General features: G+C 34.8%; 1 protein-coding gene and 1 non-coding gene across 3 annotated transcripts in view; both read left to right on the forward strand.

The window, feature by feature from the left end:
* STXBP5L (syntaxin binding protein 5L) overlaps positions 1-18,231 on the forward strand; it is a 377,830-nt gene that overhangs the window by 84,407 nt on the left and 275,192 nt on the right. For both annotated transcript variants that reach the window (XM_049628234.1, XM_049628235.1), the window contains exons 3-4: positions 1,962-2,043; positions 6,167-6,267. In XM_049628234.1, coding sequence (XP_049484191.1) covers positions 1,962-2,043; positions 6,167-6,267 — 183 coding nt within the window. The remainder of the gene's footprint in view (positions 1-1,961; positions 2,044-6,166; positions 6,268-18,231) is intronic.
* LOC125922173 (U6 spliceosomal RNA) lies at positions 2,239-2,348 on the forward strand. Its single transcript, XR_007457610.1, has one exon. It is a non-coding gene; the product is annotated as a U6 spliceosomal RNA (small nuclear RNA).

Here is an 18,231-nt window from a genome sequence, read left to right on the forward strand (position 1 = left end):
AAAAGATGATTATTTTGAATTCTTTTCTGGGTAAATCATAGATTTCCATTTTTGGGGGGTCTGTTACTGGAGTGCTATCAGTGCTCTTTGGTAGTGTCATATATATTTAATTCTTCATGATCTATGTTGCCTTGCATTGGTGTCTGTGCATTTGCAGGAGCAAATGCCTCTTTCAGTTTTTATAGAATGGAAGGTAAAGGCCTTCTCTTGTCTGTTCCTTGGACTGATAGTATTACTTCTAGAATCACAGTTGTGCTGGGTTGGAGCTGGTTACAAGGCTGTCACTGGATCTGCGGTAGAGTCTGTGGTTGGGCTTGTTACCAGGGCTTAGGCCAGTGTGGATCACTTCTGGTCCCTGGGTGCATACTACTGCCTGTAGTACTTTGTTAGTAGGGTGGTACTGGACAAGGCTTTACGTGTGGCTCCTGTTATCAGGTAAGTAGACAGTGGGCTTATTGTCAGGTAGATGGTGGGTGTGGCTCCCATCAGATCCCTGGGAGAACTGCTGCCTCCTTACTTGATGGCTCCCTAGGTAGGCAGGATTGACCCTAGACTGTACCTAAGAGGTGCTGGAACTGAGCCTCAGGGCTGTTTTACAATCCACAAGAAAGATTAGGATTCTCAGACTGGCTCTGTGGACAGAGATGGGCATGTCTCCCTCCAGGTCACTGAATAGGCTGAATTTGTCCCTGATCATGGCTTAAGGGGCTCAAGTTGAGTATAGGGACCTTTTAGGATCTTTTGGAGTACAGTTGTAGCTCTTACCAAGCCCCTGTGCCTGTAGAACAGCTCATGGATTGAGGCTGGAGGTGTCTCCTGTCAGGTCCCTGTGGCAGCAGGACTATTCACAGGCTGCAGTTGGAGGGGTTGGAACTGAATATAGGGCCCTTTCAGAGTTATCAGGATTGCAGGTAAGAATGTTCCCCACTGGGATCCTGGACCCTCAGGATTGCTGGCTGGCTGTGACCGTGAGGAGGCTGGGATCATGTATAGGCCCTTTTAGGATCATTGGGAGGACAGATGGGAGTGACTACAGCCTGGACCTCTTGCCAGCAGGCCTACTTGTGGACTGTGGCTGGAAGGGGCCCAGAGTAGAATATGGGGCTCTTTCCAGATCTTCAGATGCATAGATGGTAGTATCCTCCACTGGGACTCTGGACCCTCAGGACTGCTGGCCGACTGTTAGACTGTTGCTGTGAGGAAGATAGATCCCTTTCAGGATCTCTAGGGGCACAGACAAGAGTGTCTCCAACAGGGTCACTGTGCCAGCAAGATTGTTCCTAGACTGTGGCTGAGAAAGTCTAGAGCCTAGTTACAAGGTTGTTTAAGAATCTATGGTCTGCTTGAATTTGGTGGGCTTACTTCCAGTGGCTCCTGCACTGTACCCAAGAGGAGCTAGAGCTGGTTCAAAGACCACTTCCAGTCCACAACTGATGTAAGGTCTGTATGACTACCACCTGATTTGGGTAAGAGTGACTCTTCCAGGTCTCTTGGCATATAGCAAATTCTGGTGACCCCAAGTTGAATGGGGGCTGTAGCTGAGTTCTGAGGGGGGCGGTGCAGAGCTATTTCTATTTCTGTAGTTGAGACTACAGTCAGTAAATCAGTTGCCTGGAGTAAGCCTGCCTTCTTAAAACAACACTTTTCAGTCTTGGACTGCACTGGGGTTTTGCAGCCTCCTATATGGATCTGGAAGCTCCCAGGAAGGCACTTTTGTCTGTGCATGGATGCCAAGTTGTTGTCAAGAAGGGCATTTGTGCAAGAGATGTCCTATTTGGCCATTTTGTTGTCCTGTGTTACATAATGTTATTTGCATCAACTAAGATATTTTGACTCTTTATTTACAAAAATCAGGATAACTTAAAAGCAAAACATTAGATGCTAAGTAAGTTAGTTTTTTCTTTACTAATTAATACTAGTACTAAGTAAAATCTTAGAATCCTTGACATTTATTATATTAGACTCGGGAGACCTGGAGTTGATTGTTATTGCCAACATGAAAGTGGTGCAGCAGTCCTGCAGCTCCAGTTCTTGATCAATGAGGTAAGGATTTTCTTGACTATCACAGAGGCATACACATATGCACTGCATTAGTTGATGTGATCTTTTTAATATTATGATATATAAAAATATATTATTTTTATTTAAATATGTTATATTTTGTATATTCTAAATGCTTAAAGATATGTATGTGTGAAATATTATTCATGGTCACATTTCTTAAAAAAGAATATTTCAGTGCTCACTTTGGCAGCACACATACTAAAGCTGGAATGATACAGAGAAAGATTAGCATGGCCCCTGTGCAAGGATGACATGCAAATTTGTAAAAGACTATTTTAGTATTTGTCAATTTATTAGATTGTAAAGGAAAAAGGTCGTACCAGAAGAATGTTATTGTTATTCAGCATAATTTACAGATTATTTAATTTTTTTAAACTTACTAAAACCAATTGCTTCCTTGATCACTAAATTTTTTTCTGCATGCCAACTTAAATTTTATAATCCAGCACTAACTTCATGTTTTGCCTTTATCTTTCATGAAATAATCTTTTCAGTTATTTACCTATGGGTTCTGCTATCTATATATTTATACATATTTGTTGGTATATGTATGCATTTTTATTTATTTGTATATCCATAGGTATTATGACAATTGACTCCCTACTCCATCCCTGTTTTTATAGACCTATGGTGATAAAGAGCCTCCTAAAGACAAAGTATGTAATTAATTATAAAGCTCAGAAAGGTTGCAGATCTTTCATTAGTTGAAGACTTCTTAAAGCCTTCTGGACTCATATTTTTATTCATATTTTAAGTGGGTCATTGAGTTTTCTAGAGCTGTGTTCAATTAAGTGAGCCAGTCAATGCAAAAATGCTTTAAGGATTTGTGCCATACTGGGGTGCCTGGGTGGCTCAGTTAAGCGTCCAACTCTTTTTTTTTTTCTAATTAATTTTTTTTAACGTTTATTCATTATTGAGAGACATAGACAGAGCACGAGCATGGGAGGGGCAGAGAGAGGAGACACAGAATCTGAAGCAGGCTCCAGGCTCCAAGCCACCAGCACAGAGCCCCTTGTAGGTTTGAACTCACAAACCGTGAGATCATGACCTGAGCCAAAGTCAGACGCCCAACTGGCTGAGCCACCCAGGTGCCCCTAAGTGTCCAACTCTTGATATCTTCTCAGGTTCTGATCTGGTGGTTGTGAGATTGAACCCTGCATCTGGCTCCATGCTGAGCATGGAGCCTGCTTGGGATTTTCTCTCTCCTTCTCTCTCTGCCCCTCCCCCACTCATGCATGTGTGCTCTTTCTCTCTCTCAAAACAATAATAATAATAATAATAATAATAATAAAAAGCATTTGTGCTGTACTGAATTTAGGCACATAGCAGACTCAACTCAGTGCCTTGAGAAAAAGAAAATGAATTATTGCTGATTGTTTCCTTATGACATGAATGATGATTTTATTCACTATCTCCATATATTTACCTATATTTTTTCTAAAAATTTTATAATCATAAACATGGGTAAAATGGTTCATAGAGCTTTGTATCAGAGATAGTTAGGGCATGAAAAATTTGTGATGTTGGCAAATGTCCACCCTTTACTTCTTTTGGCTGAAAATCTTTCTCAGAAGATTGACAAACCTAGCATATATTACCTTATAGTCATATTTACTATGGGATACCACAATGAGAGAGGGAGATAAAGAAGAAAAGGGAAAATTTTTAAAAACATTTTATTATAATACTTGTCATTAGTATTTAGAATGCCAACCTTTTTGAAGTCTCAGTGTTACTCTGTAACTCTTAGTAGAGTGATCTCAGCCTTTTGCCTTCTGCATGGCTGTTCACTAGCAGGTATAACTTGTTTCTAGGTGATTTTCTCTCATTTTGATCCTCTGAGAATCATCTTGAAATCCTTAGGTTTACTTCTGTGCTGTATAACTAAGTAAAAAGAAAGCCTTTAACATCCTTCGGTTTCCATCATCTAACCAGAACTAGTTACCCTGATCCATCTTACACTCAGCTCTTCTACTTTTTTCCAAACTTTCTAGTCTGACCTCATGGCTGGTGTTTTTATTTGTTTTTAATCTTTTCACAAATTTTTATTACTTGTGCTTTTTACAGATTCACTTTGCTTTTATAAATAAGTCCTAGACACCTGCTGATGTGCTTACTTTCTTATGTGTCTTATAATCTTTATTGGTGGTGTTACGCTCAGTGGTACTGTTCATGTCCCTCCAAAATGATAAATTGTTTCCTATTTTTGTCATAGAATTAATAATTCTATGACTTCCTTCTTAGATTTATTTGGCTAGTAAACTGATGTTGAACATATGTTGCTTTATTTTAATTCCATTGCCTTTGGCATATTGTATCTTTTGTATAGCACATAACTATTTATAGAATTTTTATTAATTTCATGTATCATGTTCTATCCCCACCCTAGTCTAAGTGAATTTCCATTGTCCTTAGAAAGGAGATCAACATCCTATATCTAAAAAAATTAGCCTATCAAGCACTGGCAAGCAATCCTAGTAACATTCCAGTTTGTTTATAAGAAACATTTGGGGACAGTTTATACATAAAACAAGCAAACAAACATAAAAATCCTCAAGGCCTGTATACAGTACATTTTATTGCATGGAATGTAATTATGGGTTCATGTTAAAAAAATATATATGAGTGTATACTTTTAATCATGTGTATTTATATACTAATATATAAATGTGCAAATTATATACATTTTAAACATATTTTAATGGATATACTCTTGGATTATGATTGATGTTTTAAAAGCTATTCTTTGAGCCTGAAATCACAGGTATACAATATGAGCAGAAGCATGATAGGATACATGAGCATTTTTGTCTTAGGAATCTAAATGTTCTTCTATAACAATTTCTATCTTCTCTTTTTTAATCCCTAATGAAGAAATAAATTCTGGGAATTTCATTATAGTTAATCTGATCATCTAAATGGGATAATCATATTGATATCTCCAGTTGATATTATAAACTATGAAAGGTTACTTGTAACAGAGTACTTTGGAAAATATGAAAAGAATTTTAGATATCTCAGGGTATGATGATTCTGCAAGATCTGGCATTTTCAGCTGGGAAACCTATAATGGTAAAACTTCTGACATAGTTTAAGATGTTCCTAGCTCACATAAATAGTTTAAGCATACATATCTATGAAATCATACATGGCAGCTAGTTATCTGCCCTTATGGTATCTGCCATATTAAAAGGTAGAAAACATACTAGTGTATTTGAAATATAATTTATTTGTATTTGGACATAATGTAAAAAAAATCTTTGTATTATTTTTGTAGTTATACTGAATTCTAATTGGAGAAATGTTTTCTTTTATTAAAGGTGTTTTCTTTTATCACAGATGAAGCTTCTTGAAACCAGTTAATTCTTGAAAATAAATTATACCACATGTACTTTTTAGAAAATATATATAATTTGCAACTGTACAGAGAATCTTTACAAATGGTGAATAAAATACAAATATAAAATATAAAATATGACCAGATTGCAATTTTAAAACTTGGTTGGATATTTTCTTTTCTGGAAAGCTACATAGTATGAGAAGTGGGAAAATTAAACTTAGTTTTTCCCAAAGAAAATATAAAAAATTTTTTTCTAAGGTTTTTTTAGTGTTTATTTATGTACTTTGAGAGAGAGAGAGAGCATGAGCAGGAGAGGAGCAGAAAGAGAAGGAGAGAGAGAATCCCAAGTAGGCTCTGCACTGTCAGCACAGAGCCTGATGTGGGGCTCAATCCCATGACTGCAAGATCATGACCTGAGCCAAAATCAAGAGTTGGACACTTACCTGAATGAGCCACCCAGGTGCCCCTACAAAAAATTTTTAATATCCATAACGATGCTACAATAATTATTTCTCTCCAGTGGCAAATGCATATTCCTTGAGCTAGTCATCCTGACTAGCAGTAGTTCACTTGCTTCTTCTATTCAGCATTCTTAGCCCTCCTGATTGAAGTATGTACAATAGTTTTCTTTACATTTCTAGGTTATATAGATACAAGTAACTCTTAAAGTAGTGTAAAAAAGAGCAAATCAGCTTGTTGGTTTTGCCTAACAAAAAACTCTTAAGGAAGTCACTCACTTACTTTGTCTTCTTTTTGTTTCAGGGTGCCTTGGTTAGTGCGAGTTCAGATGATACACTTCATTTGTGGAACCTTAGACAAAAAAGGCCAGCTATTCTTCATTCTCTTAAATTTAATCGAGAACGGTAAGAATGTCTGAGTTAAACAATTTCTTAATGTATGAAAAAAGTGTTTCCTGAGAAGGAAGGTTAGGTTTCAAGGTTAACCTTGAAAGACTATTTTTTTCATTATCTTAATATCTAGAAATAACTTAATGTTAGCCTTGTTTTTATAGTTTATTTCATAGAAAATTCATAACTGATATAGATTTAATCATCTACTAATGGGGAACTCCTAACATTTTTATTCTCACTATAAACTGGCACTACAACAATGATGTGTTCTTTCCCCTAGGCCAGGGTGCTGAAAATGCCCTAAAATTTGAAAGTCAAGTAAATACTAAATGTATTTTTATACCTTTTGATCATGGCAATTGTGTCTTACATTTTCAGTCTTTTGCTTAAATATTTTTACATGAAAAAAATAGCAGGAGAAAGTTTTAGATTCCAAAAATATTTGTTGAGCAGTACTACACATTCAAGCTAAATGTTTTCAAAAATGACAATTTGATCAGAATTTAGATTCCCTCATTTTAGAATGAAATATTAATAATGAGAAAGAGAAAATTGATTGGAAATGGGAAAAATTAATAGGTTTTATTTCCAACTACCAAATTTTAATGTGTCTAGTGTTGTATTCAATTAGTCCTAGAACATAATTCACATCTACTCAATTGATAATCCACCTGGAGATAAAGTAAAATTTGTATTTCTTTATCTGTCTCTGTAATTTAACTATAAAATAACCTGATATTTGTTTATTATTTGGAAAACAATCTAACTCTTTGCAGTGAATGAGAAGGGCCATCACAGGAAAATTTGATGTTAATGAAAGGAAAAGAAACCCCTGAGAAGTAAATTTACACAGATTAGCAAGTACTATTCAAATTGAGGTAGGTGAATAATGGAGGCAGGCAGTCATTGCTGAGAACTCAAGATAGTACTTACATTGTTGAATAGTAATACTTTAATATGTAATCATCACTATATGGGCAGAGCTTAATGAAGTGAATCTCTTTTTATAGCTATGTGAGAAAATAGGATGGCAGTTATGCAGATATTCTTTTTTTTTTTTTTTTTTTTTTTTTAACCTGAAGCTTTTTCTTTTTCTGTTTGGGTGCATACTATACTATTTAAATAATTAATCCTCAATATTCTGAGTAATATTCATGAGTATTATTTCTACAGTATTTTAGGATCTGGCATCAATGGAAATTTTTATTATACCTAGTATATTTTGAGAGGAGAGAATATATATTTTAGATGTTTGCTAAAACTAGATAGAGTTTATTTAGATCTAATTTTGGTTATATTATCTTAAATTTTAAAGTAATACAACAGAAGTTTCAGGATATTGAAAAATTTAAAGATCAGTCAAGAGTTGTTATACTATTCCTGTTTTTTACCACTAAAAATATCATGTACTCAGATATTGACATACTGATTTTTTCTCTTTCACTGTTTGTAAGATTTTGTTTGTTTCTTTGAATGGACTGAGTAGATCTGGCCCTACACTTCTGTGTAGATGGACAGAATAGGCTTTCCCCCCTTACAGTTGGAATATTGAAGGAAATTTTCTGGCTCCTTTCATGGCCCTTTGTGGAGTGGGGGAAAGAAATGATGGTGATGATTTCCAATTATACTTTTATTATCTCAACTGAAGTACATTTAACTGTTAGCAACATAAAAGAGCAAGCCGGCAGATTTTGGATAAGTTTAAATCATAGGAATTGTATAGGCACTGCTTATTTTAATGCTGACAAAAATGTGATATCTATGTGGTTGACAAAGATAAATTCATCATCTTGAATTTGAAAATAAATTATCTTGACTTGAAATAATCATTAACTATCACATTCTCTTGTATAGGGGGGAAATATTTTTAAACTTATGATAAATAGAAGCCTTAAGTCTGTAAAGGAGAATTCAATGAAGCACTTTTTGGAACTCTACACCTTCTTAAATTAGTCATTTCACTATGTAAATTTCTATATATTCTTATGCTTATGCCAAATATATATTTAATTTATATATTTTATGCTATAAATTTTAGATTATTTTTTTATTAGGGCACCTTCAACCTTTGGTCTTAAAATCTTTGAGGCAGTAATAGTTGAGAAATAGGTTTAGATATTTCAGCTGCTTCTGGGGAATTATCCTTGGATTCCCTTAAAATCTGATTTTAAAGCTAAATATGGAAGAGCAACTGTTTTGATCTCTGTGATGCATGATCTGAAAATGAATAAAATAAGTCATTTATATTTTAGTCCTTGCTATCACTGATCATAAATTGTACAAAGTTGGGGAAAGCATAGAATTGTTTTATATGGTTCTCAAGTAAAATTCAATAGGTAGACTATGACATAAAGATGTTAAATTATTTATACTTATATCAGAGTTTATTTTTTCTATCTGTGGTGTTCTGATAATATCATCAGAGTACTTCTAAGGAATATTAGCTAAGTTGCAGGGAAGTAATATTTTAAGAACCCTATAATTTATGAAATATCTAGCAAATTTGATCCATCAGAGTTGGCTTTTGGGGAAGTTTGTACCCCCAATTTGAAAGGTAGTATTGCATTATAAAGGTAATTTGAATTCTGTTTATTTAAGAATTTTCTTGAATAATTCATATTTAGCTGGTTTAACATTCAAAAGATGTAAGTTGTATATACAATGAAGGATCTGTCTTCCACTCTTCTTCCTTGGACATTTAGTTCCCCTCAGTTGAGGCAAGCAATGTTACTTATTAATTTATTATATCTTTCCAGAGCTTCATTATGTACATATATAGGCAAATACATGTAACATAATTTTCTTCCTTATGTATATATAAGCAAATATGAAAATACATATTTTTGTTACACAAATTATAGCATGTTTTACACTTTTGTACTTTTTTCACTCTCTTTATAATTTATTCTAAAGATTATTCCTTATTAGTACATAAAAAGCTTCCTTATTCTATTTTATTTTACTTACTCTTTTGGTATGTGTGTAAATGTTACCAAATCAAGGAACTGTGTAGGGGTGCCTGGCTGGCTCAGTTGATGAAGCATGTGACTCTTGATCTCAGTGTTGTGGGTTCGAGCCCCCTGTTGGGTGTAGAGATTATTTAAAAATAAAATCTTTAAACAAACACACATATTGGGGCGCCTGCATGGCTCAGTGGGTTAAGCATCCCACTCTTGATTTTGACTCAGGTCATGATCTCATGGTTGGTGGGATTGAGCCCCATGTTGGGCTCTGCATTGATAGCATGGAGCCTGCTTGGGATTCTCTCTCTCTCTCTCTCTCTCTCTCTCTCTCTCTCTTTCTCTTTCTCTTTCTCTTTCTCTTTCTCTTTCTCTTTCTGCCTCTCCCCCACTTGTGTGTGAGCATGTGCTCTCTCTCTCAAAATAAATAAATGAACATTTTAAAAAGCTACATTAAAAGAAATAAACTATGTAAATATTAAGTGTACACATGAAATAATTTTATACCCATGTAACAAACACAAAAATCAAGAAACATAAAATTACTAGAACTATGGAAACTACCCACCCACTCCGTTTTATCTTTCAGTCACTAACCCCAGGTATAATACTATCCTGATTTCAAGCACTACAGATTAGTTTGCCTGTTCTTTGGGCAGTTATAAAAGTGATACCATACATATACAGTTGTTTATGTATAGCTTCTTTTGCTCAATGTTATATTTGTAATTTCAGCCAGGTTGCATGTAGCTATAGTTTATTACTTTCACTGTTATGTAGTATTCAACTTAGTGAATATTCTTCGATTTGATTAACTATTCTACTTCAATTCACTTGCTTAAATTTAACTTTTTTATTTCCACTTACATTTTAGAAATAGCTTGTCAAATTCCACAGACAGATTTCCTGATATTTTGATTTGACGTACTGATCTGAAAAGATATATGGATCCTTATATTCACTGTAACATTTATAATAGCCGAGTTATGAAACACACACACACACACACACACACACACAATAGAATATTGCTCAGCCATGAAAAGAAAGAACTCTTAACATTTGTGATAGCATGGATGGACCTAGAGGGTGTTATGCTAAATAAAAATAAGTCAGACAAATACAATATGATATCACTTACATATGAAGTCTAAAAGAGAAAACAAAACAGAAATAGACTCATAAATACAAAGAACTAGTGGTTGCCAGGGAAGGGCGGGATGGGCCAAATAAGTAAATGAGATTAAGAGGTTCAAACCTCCAGTTACACAATAAATAAGAAAAAAAAAAAAAGAATTATTTTGAATTTGTAGATTAGTTTGGGGAGAACTAACATATTCCACGAAGATGGGGGATGACAATATTGGTTCATTGTCATGGACAATGACAACATTGATTCATTCAGTTGATGAACAATGGCATATATTATATCCCTCCATTTCCTTAGGTCTTCTTTGATTTCTCTAAATAACATTTATAAATTCTCTGAGGAGGTCTTCCACATTTTTGTTAGGTTTAGTCATAAACATTTTTTTAAAATTCCAGGATAGTTAGCATATAGTGTAATATTAGTTTTAGGTGTACAATATAGTGATTCAACAATTGCATACATTACCAAGTGTTCATCACAACAAGTGCACTCCTTAATACCCATCTTCTATTTCAACCATCCCCCTTCCTACCTCCCTTCTGGTAATCATCAGTTATCTATGGTTAAGAATCTATTTCTTAGTTTGTCTTTCTCTTTTTTTTCCTTTTGTGCATTTCTTTTGTTTCTTTTTAAAAAAATGTTTACTTATTTATTATGAGACAGAGAGTGAGAGCATGAGTAATTTAAGGGCAGAGAGAGAGAGAGGGAGGGCAAGAGAGAATCCCCCAAGCAGGCTCCATGTTTTCAGCACAGAGCACAATGCAGGGCCCAATTCCATGAACCGTGAGATCATGACCTGAGCCAAAATCAAGAATTGGATGCTCAACTGACTGCACCACCCAGGTGCCCTTTGTTTCTTAAATTTCACATTTGAGTGAAATCACATGGTATTTGTCTTCCTCTGACTTATTTCACTTAGAATAATATTCTCTAACTCCATCCATGTCATTGCAAATGGCATGATTTCATTCTTTTTTTATGGCTGAGAAATATTCGATTGTATGTATATATATTACCACATCCATTCATTGGTCAGTGGACACTTGGGCTGTTTCCATAATTAGGCTATTGTGGATAATGCTGGAAAAAACCTAGGGGTGCATGTATCCTTTATGAATTAGTAGTTTTGTGTCCTTTGGGTAAAAACCTAGTAATGTAATTGCTGAATCTCTGGATAGTTCTATTTTTAACTTTTTGAGGAATCTTCATACCATTTTTCACAAAGGCTGTATCAGTTTGCATTTCCACTAACAGTGCAAAAGGGTTCCCCTTTCTCTACATCCTCGCCAACACCTTTTGTTTTTTGTGTTGTTCGTTTTAGCCATTCTGACAGGTGTGAGGTGATATCTCATTGCAGTTTTGATTTGTAATTCCCTGTTGATGAGTGATGTTGAGCATCTTTTCATGTGTCTGTTGGCCCTCTGTATGTCTTCTTAGAGAAACATCTATTCATAAATTGTGCCCATTTTTAAACTGGATTATTTGTTTTTGGATGTCGAGTTATATGAAGTTTTTATATGTTTTAAATACCTTTTATTGGATATGTCATTTGCAAATATCTTCTCCCATTACATAGGTTGTTGTTTTAGTTTTTTAGTTGTGTTGATTGTTTCCTTCACTCTGCAGAAGCATTTTATTTTGACGAAGTTCCAGTAGTTTATTTTTGCTTTTATTACCCTTGCCTCAGGAGAATATCTAGAAAAATGTTGCTAAGGCCATTGTCAAAGAAATTACTGCCTGTTTTCTCTTCTGGGATTTTTATGATTTCCTGTCTCAAGTTTAGATCTTTAATCCATTTGAGTTTATTTTGTGCATGGTGTAAGAAAGTGACTCAGTTTTATTTTTTTGTATGTAGCTGTCCAGTTTTCCCAGTACCACTTGTTGAAGAGACTTTTTCCCCATTGTATATACTTTGCTGCTTTTTTGAAGATTATTTGACCATATAATCGTGGGTTTATTTCTGTGCTTTCTATTCTGTTCCATTGATCTGTGTGTCTGTTTTTGTGCCAGTACCACACTGTTTTGATTACTACAGCTTTGTTATATAAGTTGAAGTCTGTAATTGTGATACATCCAGTTTTGGTTTTCTTTCAAGATTTCTTTGTCCTTTTCAGTTCTTTTGTGGTTCTGTACAAATTTTACTATTATTTGTTCTAGCTCTGTGAAAGATACTGTTGGTATTTTGATATAGATTACATTAAATGTATAGATTGCTTTGGGTAGTATAGTCATTTTATCAATATTCTTCTAATTCATAAGCATGAGTATCTTTCTATTTGTGTCATCTTCGATTTCTTTCATTAGTGTTTTATAGTTTTCAGAGTACAGGTCTTTCATTTTGGTTAAGTTTATTCCTGATACTTTATTTATTTATTTATTTATTTGTTTGTTTATTTATTTATTTATTTTTGGTGCAGTTGTAATTGAGATTTTTTCTTAATTTCTCTTTCTGCTGCTTCATTATTAGTGTATAGAAATGCAACAGATTTCTGTACATTGATTTTATATCCTACAACTTTACTGAATTCATTTATCAGTTCTAGTTGTCTTTTGCTGTTTCTATTAGTGTCTAGTGAGACACTAGTGTCTAGGTTTTTCTATTATATAGTATCATGTCCTCTGAAATACTTCCTTACCAATTTGGATGCGAGTGGACATCCTTGTCTTGTTCCTGATCTTAGGGGAAAAGCTCTCAGTTTTCCCCTATTGAGTATGTTGTTGGATAATGATGTTGGCCTTTCATATAAGGCCTTTATTTTGTTGAGGTATGTTCCCTCTAGATCTGCTTTGTTGAGGATTTTTATCATGAGTGAATGTTGTACTTTGTCAAATGCTTTTCTTCATATATTGAAATGATCATATAGTTTTAATCCTTTCTCTTATTGATTGATTTGTGATTATTGAACCACCCTTTAACTCAGGAATAAATCCCACTTGATTGTGTTGAATGATTCTTTTAATGTACTGTTGGATTGGATTTGCTAGTATTTTATTGAGATTTTTTGCATCCGTGTTCATCAGAGTTATTGGCCGGTAGTTCTCTTTTTTTATTATATCTTTATCTGGCTTTGATATCAGAGTAATGTTAGCCTCAATTTGGAAGTTTTTCCTTTTTTATTTTTTGGAATAGTTTGAGAAGAATAGGTATTAACTCGTCTTTAAATGTTTGATACAAATGGCCTGTGAAGCCATCTGATCCTTTTGTTTGTTTGGAGTTTTTGGGTTACTGGTTCCATCTCTTTACTTCTAATCAGTTTGTTCAAATTTTCTGTTTCTTCTAGCTTTACCTTTGGGAGGTTATATGTTTCTAGTACTTTAACCATTTCTTCTAGGTTGTCCAATTTGTTGATGTATATTTTTTTCATAGTATTCTCTTAACAATAGTTTGTATTTTTGTAATGTTCATTCTTATTACTCCTCTTCCATTTCTGATTTTATCTATTTCAGTCCTTTCCCTATTTTTTTTTTTGAGTATGGCTAGAGGTTTATGAATTTTGTTTATCTTTTCAAAGGGTCAGCTCTTGGTTTCATTAATCTGTCCTATTGATTTTCTGAAGTTTCTATATCATTTATTTCTGCTCTAATTTTTTATTATATCCTTCTTTCTGCAGGTTTTGGGTTTTGTTGGTTGTTCTTTTTCTAGCTCCTTTAGGTGTAAGGTTAGGTTTTTTTTTTCTTTTAGATTTTTCTTGCTTCTGTATTGCTGTATTGCTATTAATTTTCCTCTTAGAATTATTTTTGCTGCATTAGGTTTTGGATTATAGTGCTTTCATTTTCATTTGTTTCCATGTACTGTTTTATTTGTTCTTTTATTTCCTGGTTGACCCATTTATTGTTTAGTACCATGTTATTTAACCTCTATGTATTTTTGTTATTTTCAATTTTTTCTTGTGGTTGACTTCTAGTTTCATAGCATTGTGGTCAGAAAAGATGCAGGTTATGACTTCAATTTTCTTGAATTGGTTGAGGCTTGTTTTGTGGGCTAATATGTGATTTCTTCTAGAGAATACTCCATGTGCACCTGAAAAGAATGTGTTTTCTGCTGTTTTAGGATGGAATGTTCTGAATATATCTGTTAAATACGTTTGGTCCAATGTGTCATTCAAGCACTGTTTCCTTACTGATTTTTGGTTTGGATGATATATCCATTAATGTAAGTGGGATGTTAATGTTCCCTACTATTGTATTAATATTGATTAGTTCCTTTATTTTGTTATTAACTGTTTTATGTATTTGAATACTGTCTTGTTGGACCCATAAATACTTACCAGTGTATATCTTCTTGTTGCATCGTCCCCTGTATATTGTACCGTGTCCTCTTGTCTCTTGTTACAGTCTTTGTTTTAAAGTCAATTTTGTCTGATATAAGTATTGCTACTCTAGCTTACTTTTGACATCCATTTGTATGATAGATATTTCTCCATCCCTTCACTTTCAATCTGCAGGTATCTTTAGGTCTGAAATGAATCTCTTATAGGCAGCAAATAGATGGGTCTTGTTTTTTTTATATACTCTGTCCCCCTGTCTTTTTTTTTTTTTTTTTTATATACTCTGTCTTTTGATTGAAGCATTTGGTCCATTTTCATTCAAAGTAATTACTGATAGATATGTATTTATTGTCATTTTGTTACCGGTTTTGTCATTGTTTTTGTAGTTTTCCTCTGATCCTTTCTTCTCTTGATCTCTTTCATGGATTGTTGGCTTGCTTTACTGACATACTTGTATTCCTTTCTCTTTATTCTTTGATTTGTGGTTACTATTAGGTTTGTATATAACATTTTCTTGATATAGCAGCCTACGTTAAGTTGATGGTCACTTAACTTTGAATCCATTCTTTACTCCTCTCCTACCCATGTACTTAGGCATATGGTGTCATATTTTATACCCTTTCATTTCTTGAATTCCTTGACTGATTTTTACAGATATACTTACTATTTTTTTTTTTTTACCAATTCTGTGCTTCCACCTTTTTATACTCTCACTGATGTTGTTTCCTTTCTAATCAAAGGGTTCCCTTTAATATTTTTGTAGGACTGGTTTAGTAGTCATGAATTCCTTTAGTTTTTGTTTGTTTGAGAAACACTTTATCTCTCCTTTTATTTTGAATGATAGCCTTTCTGGATAGAGGATTCTTGGCTGCAGATTTTTTCCTTTTAGCACTTTGAATATATCATGCCATTCTCATCTGGCCTGCAGAGTTTCTGCTGAAAAATCTGCTGGTAGCCTTTTAAGTATGTAACTCTTCTTTTCTCTTGCTACTTTCTTTAGTTTAAAAAACTGTTTCCTTGGATTAATTTTATTGGGGGAATCTCTGTGCCTCTTGGATCTGGATTTCTGTTTCCTTCCCCAGATTAGGGAAGTTTTTAGCTATTATTTCTTCCAATAAATATTTCTTTTTCACTCTGTTCTTCTGAGATCCCTATAATGCGAATATTACCATGCTTGTTAGAGTTGTTGAGCTTCCTAAGTCTGTTCTTATTTTACATAATTCTTTTTTGTCTCCCTTGTTCAGCTTTATTACTTTCCATTACTCTGTCTTCCAGGTCATTAATTCATTCCTTTGCTTCCTCTAGCCTGCTATTTATTCCATCAAGTATATTTTTAATTTCATTTATTGTGTTCTTTTATCTCTGATTGGTTCTTTTTTATCTCTTTGTTAAGGGTCTAACTGATGTCCACCACTCTTTTCTCAAGTCCAGTGAGTACCTTTATGATCATTACTTTAAATTCTCTCTCTGGCATAGTACCTGTATCCATATTGTTTAGGTCTCTTTCTGTTGTTTTGTTCTGTTCTTTCATTTGTTTTGTTCTTCTTCTATCTCCTCATTTTGTCTAACTCTCTGTGTCTGTTCCTGTGTATTAGAAAAGTCAGCTATATCTCCTGTTCTTGAAAGTATTGGCTTTATGAAGAAGAAGTCTTATAGTGCCTGTAGTGTGGGCTCCCATGTTGCCTAAGACCTGTCACTTCAGGGGTATCTCTTACATGCACTGTGTGTGCCTTGCTGTTGAGTCCTGGCTTTTATCCTTCATACCAGTCATCTATAGAGGTTCTCTTTGCCTGTTGTGGGCAGTGGGGTACATTTTAAAAAAGTGTGCACAGGTCTTGTGAAATGAGGCCTGCTGCTGCCACTAGAACTGAGGTTCCACAAAATGTGCAGGTCAGGAGATGGGGACTTGGTGGGGTTTTTGCAGGACTTCTAGGGGAGGAGTCTTGCAGCACTGGAACTAAGGAAAGTGGGAAAGACAGATCAGCTGAAGTGCAGGTAGATGGGGCTTGGTGTAAGCAGGTTAGATAGCTAGTGTAGGCACCATGCTGGTTCCTGCAAGTGGCCATGTGTTTTTGCCGGGGGTGGGAGGGTGTTAGAGCTGGGGAAGGAAGTGTTGCCTGCCAGCTCCTTTGTTACTGGAGGTATCTTCCATGATCCCTGCCTCTCCAAGCCACTTTCTGAGATGAGTAAATAACTCTCCTTCCTGTCTGCCCTGGCATTTTCAAACTGCTGCATCCACACTGTATTTCCACTAGATGTTTCTTGGGCTGTCTCTTTAAGGGCAGTGACTTCATTTCCTGATGCCTCTGGGCCTCACAGAGTGGAGACTACTGACTAAAAAATTTCTAGGCTTTAAGTCTCACTGGTTGTAAGAATTCACGAGATTTGTTCTGTCTCACTTTCAAAGCCAAATATTATAGGCATTCCTCTTCCCTGTGTGGACTCCCCAGTGTGACAGTCTATTTTTCACTCTTCTTTATGCCACTGGATTGTTCTCTACCACGAGAGGCGGTGGTCCATTTCACTCCAAATCTGTGACTTCACCCTTCCTACCCTCTTCAGTGTGGCCTCTTTTCTACCTTTAGTTGTGGAGTTTGTTCTGCCAGTCTTCAGCTCATTTTCTGGGTTGTTTATGCTGATGTGAGTGTTATCTACTTGTATCTGTGGGACAAGATGAGCTTAGGATCCTACTTTGCCATCTTTCCAGCTTCCAACTATGTGCTATTCATTAGGGTTTTTAGTTGTAAGGCAGAGGACTTGGGAGAAAAGAGGATATTTTACCTTGATCAGAATTAGACATTCTAATTTAGTTATTTTTATTAAAATTTTGCAGAATCCAGCCCTATCTGGGCTGCCCCTTGCTAGGCCAAGGGGCATAAAAAAATGGATAACTATAGATTCATGTGCAGTTATAATGTATCATACAGAGGGATCCCACATATTCCCTACCCAGTTTCACCCAATGGTAGTAATATCTTTCAAAACTATAATACAAATTCAGAACCAAGATATTGACATTGATTCGGACAAAGTGTATAATGACATATATCCATAATTATCATACAGAGTAGTCACTGCCCTAAAAATCCACTATACTCTGCCTCTTCATCTCTGCCTCTATTTCACCCTACTAACTACTGTCTTATTACTGTTTTCATAGTTTTTTCCAGAATGTCAGATAGTTAGAATCACACAGTATGTAGCCTTTGCAGATTGGCTTCTTTCACTTACTAATATGTATTTAAGGTTATTCCATTTCATTTCACTGTTTCATTTCAACATTTCATATTATCTGTTCACTTACAGACTGACATCTTGGTTGCTTCTAAGTTTTCGCAATTATGAATAAAACTTCTCTAAATATAAACATCCACATGTAGGTGTGGACATATGTTTTCAACTCTTTTGGTTAAATACCAAGGTTACTGGATCCTATGATAAGAATATTTTTAGTTTTTTGAGAAACTCCCAAATTGCCCATCTTCCAAAGTGGCTGTACCATTTTACATTCCCACTAGCAGTGAGAGTTCCTATTGATCCACACATTTGGTGTTTTTTGTGTTCCAGATTTGGCCTTACTAATAAGTGTATAGTCGTA

Source organism: Panthera uncia, chromosome C2, assembly GCF_023721935.1.
Source record: "Panthera uncia isolate 11264 chromosome C2, Puncia_PCG_1.0, whole genome shotgun sequence".
In the NCBI taxonomy this organism is placed as follows: domain Eukaryota; kingdom Metazoa; phylum Chordata; class Mammalia; order Carnivora; family Felidae; genus Panthera; species Panthera uncia.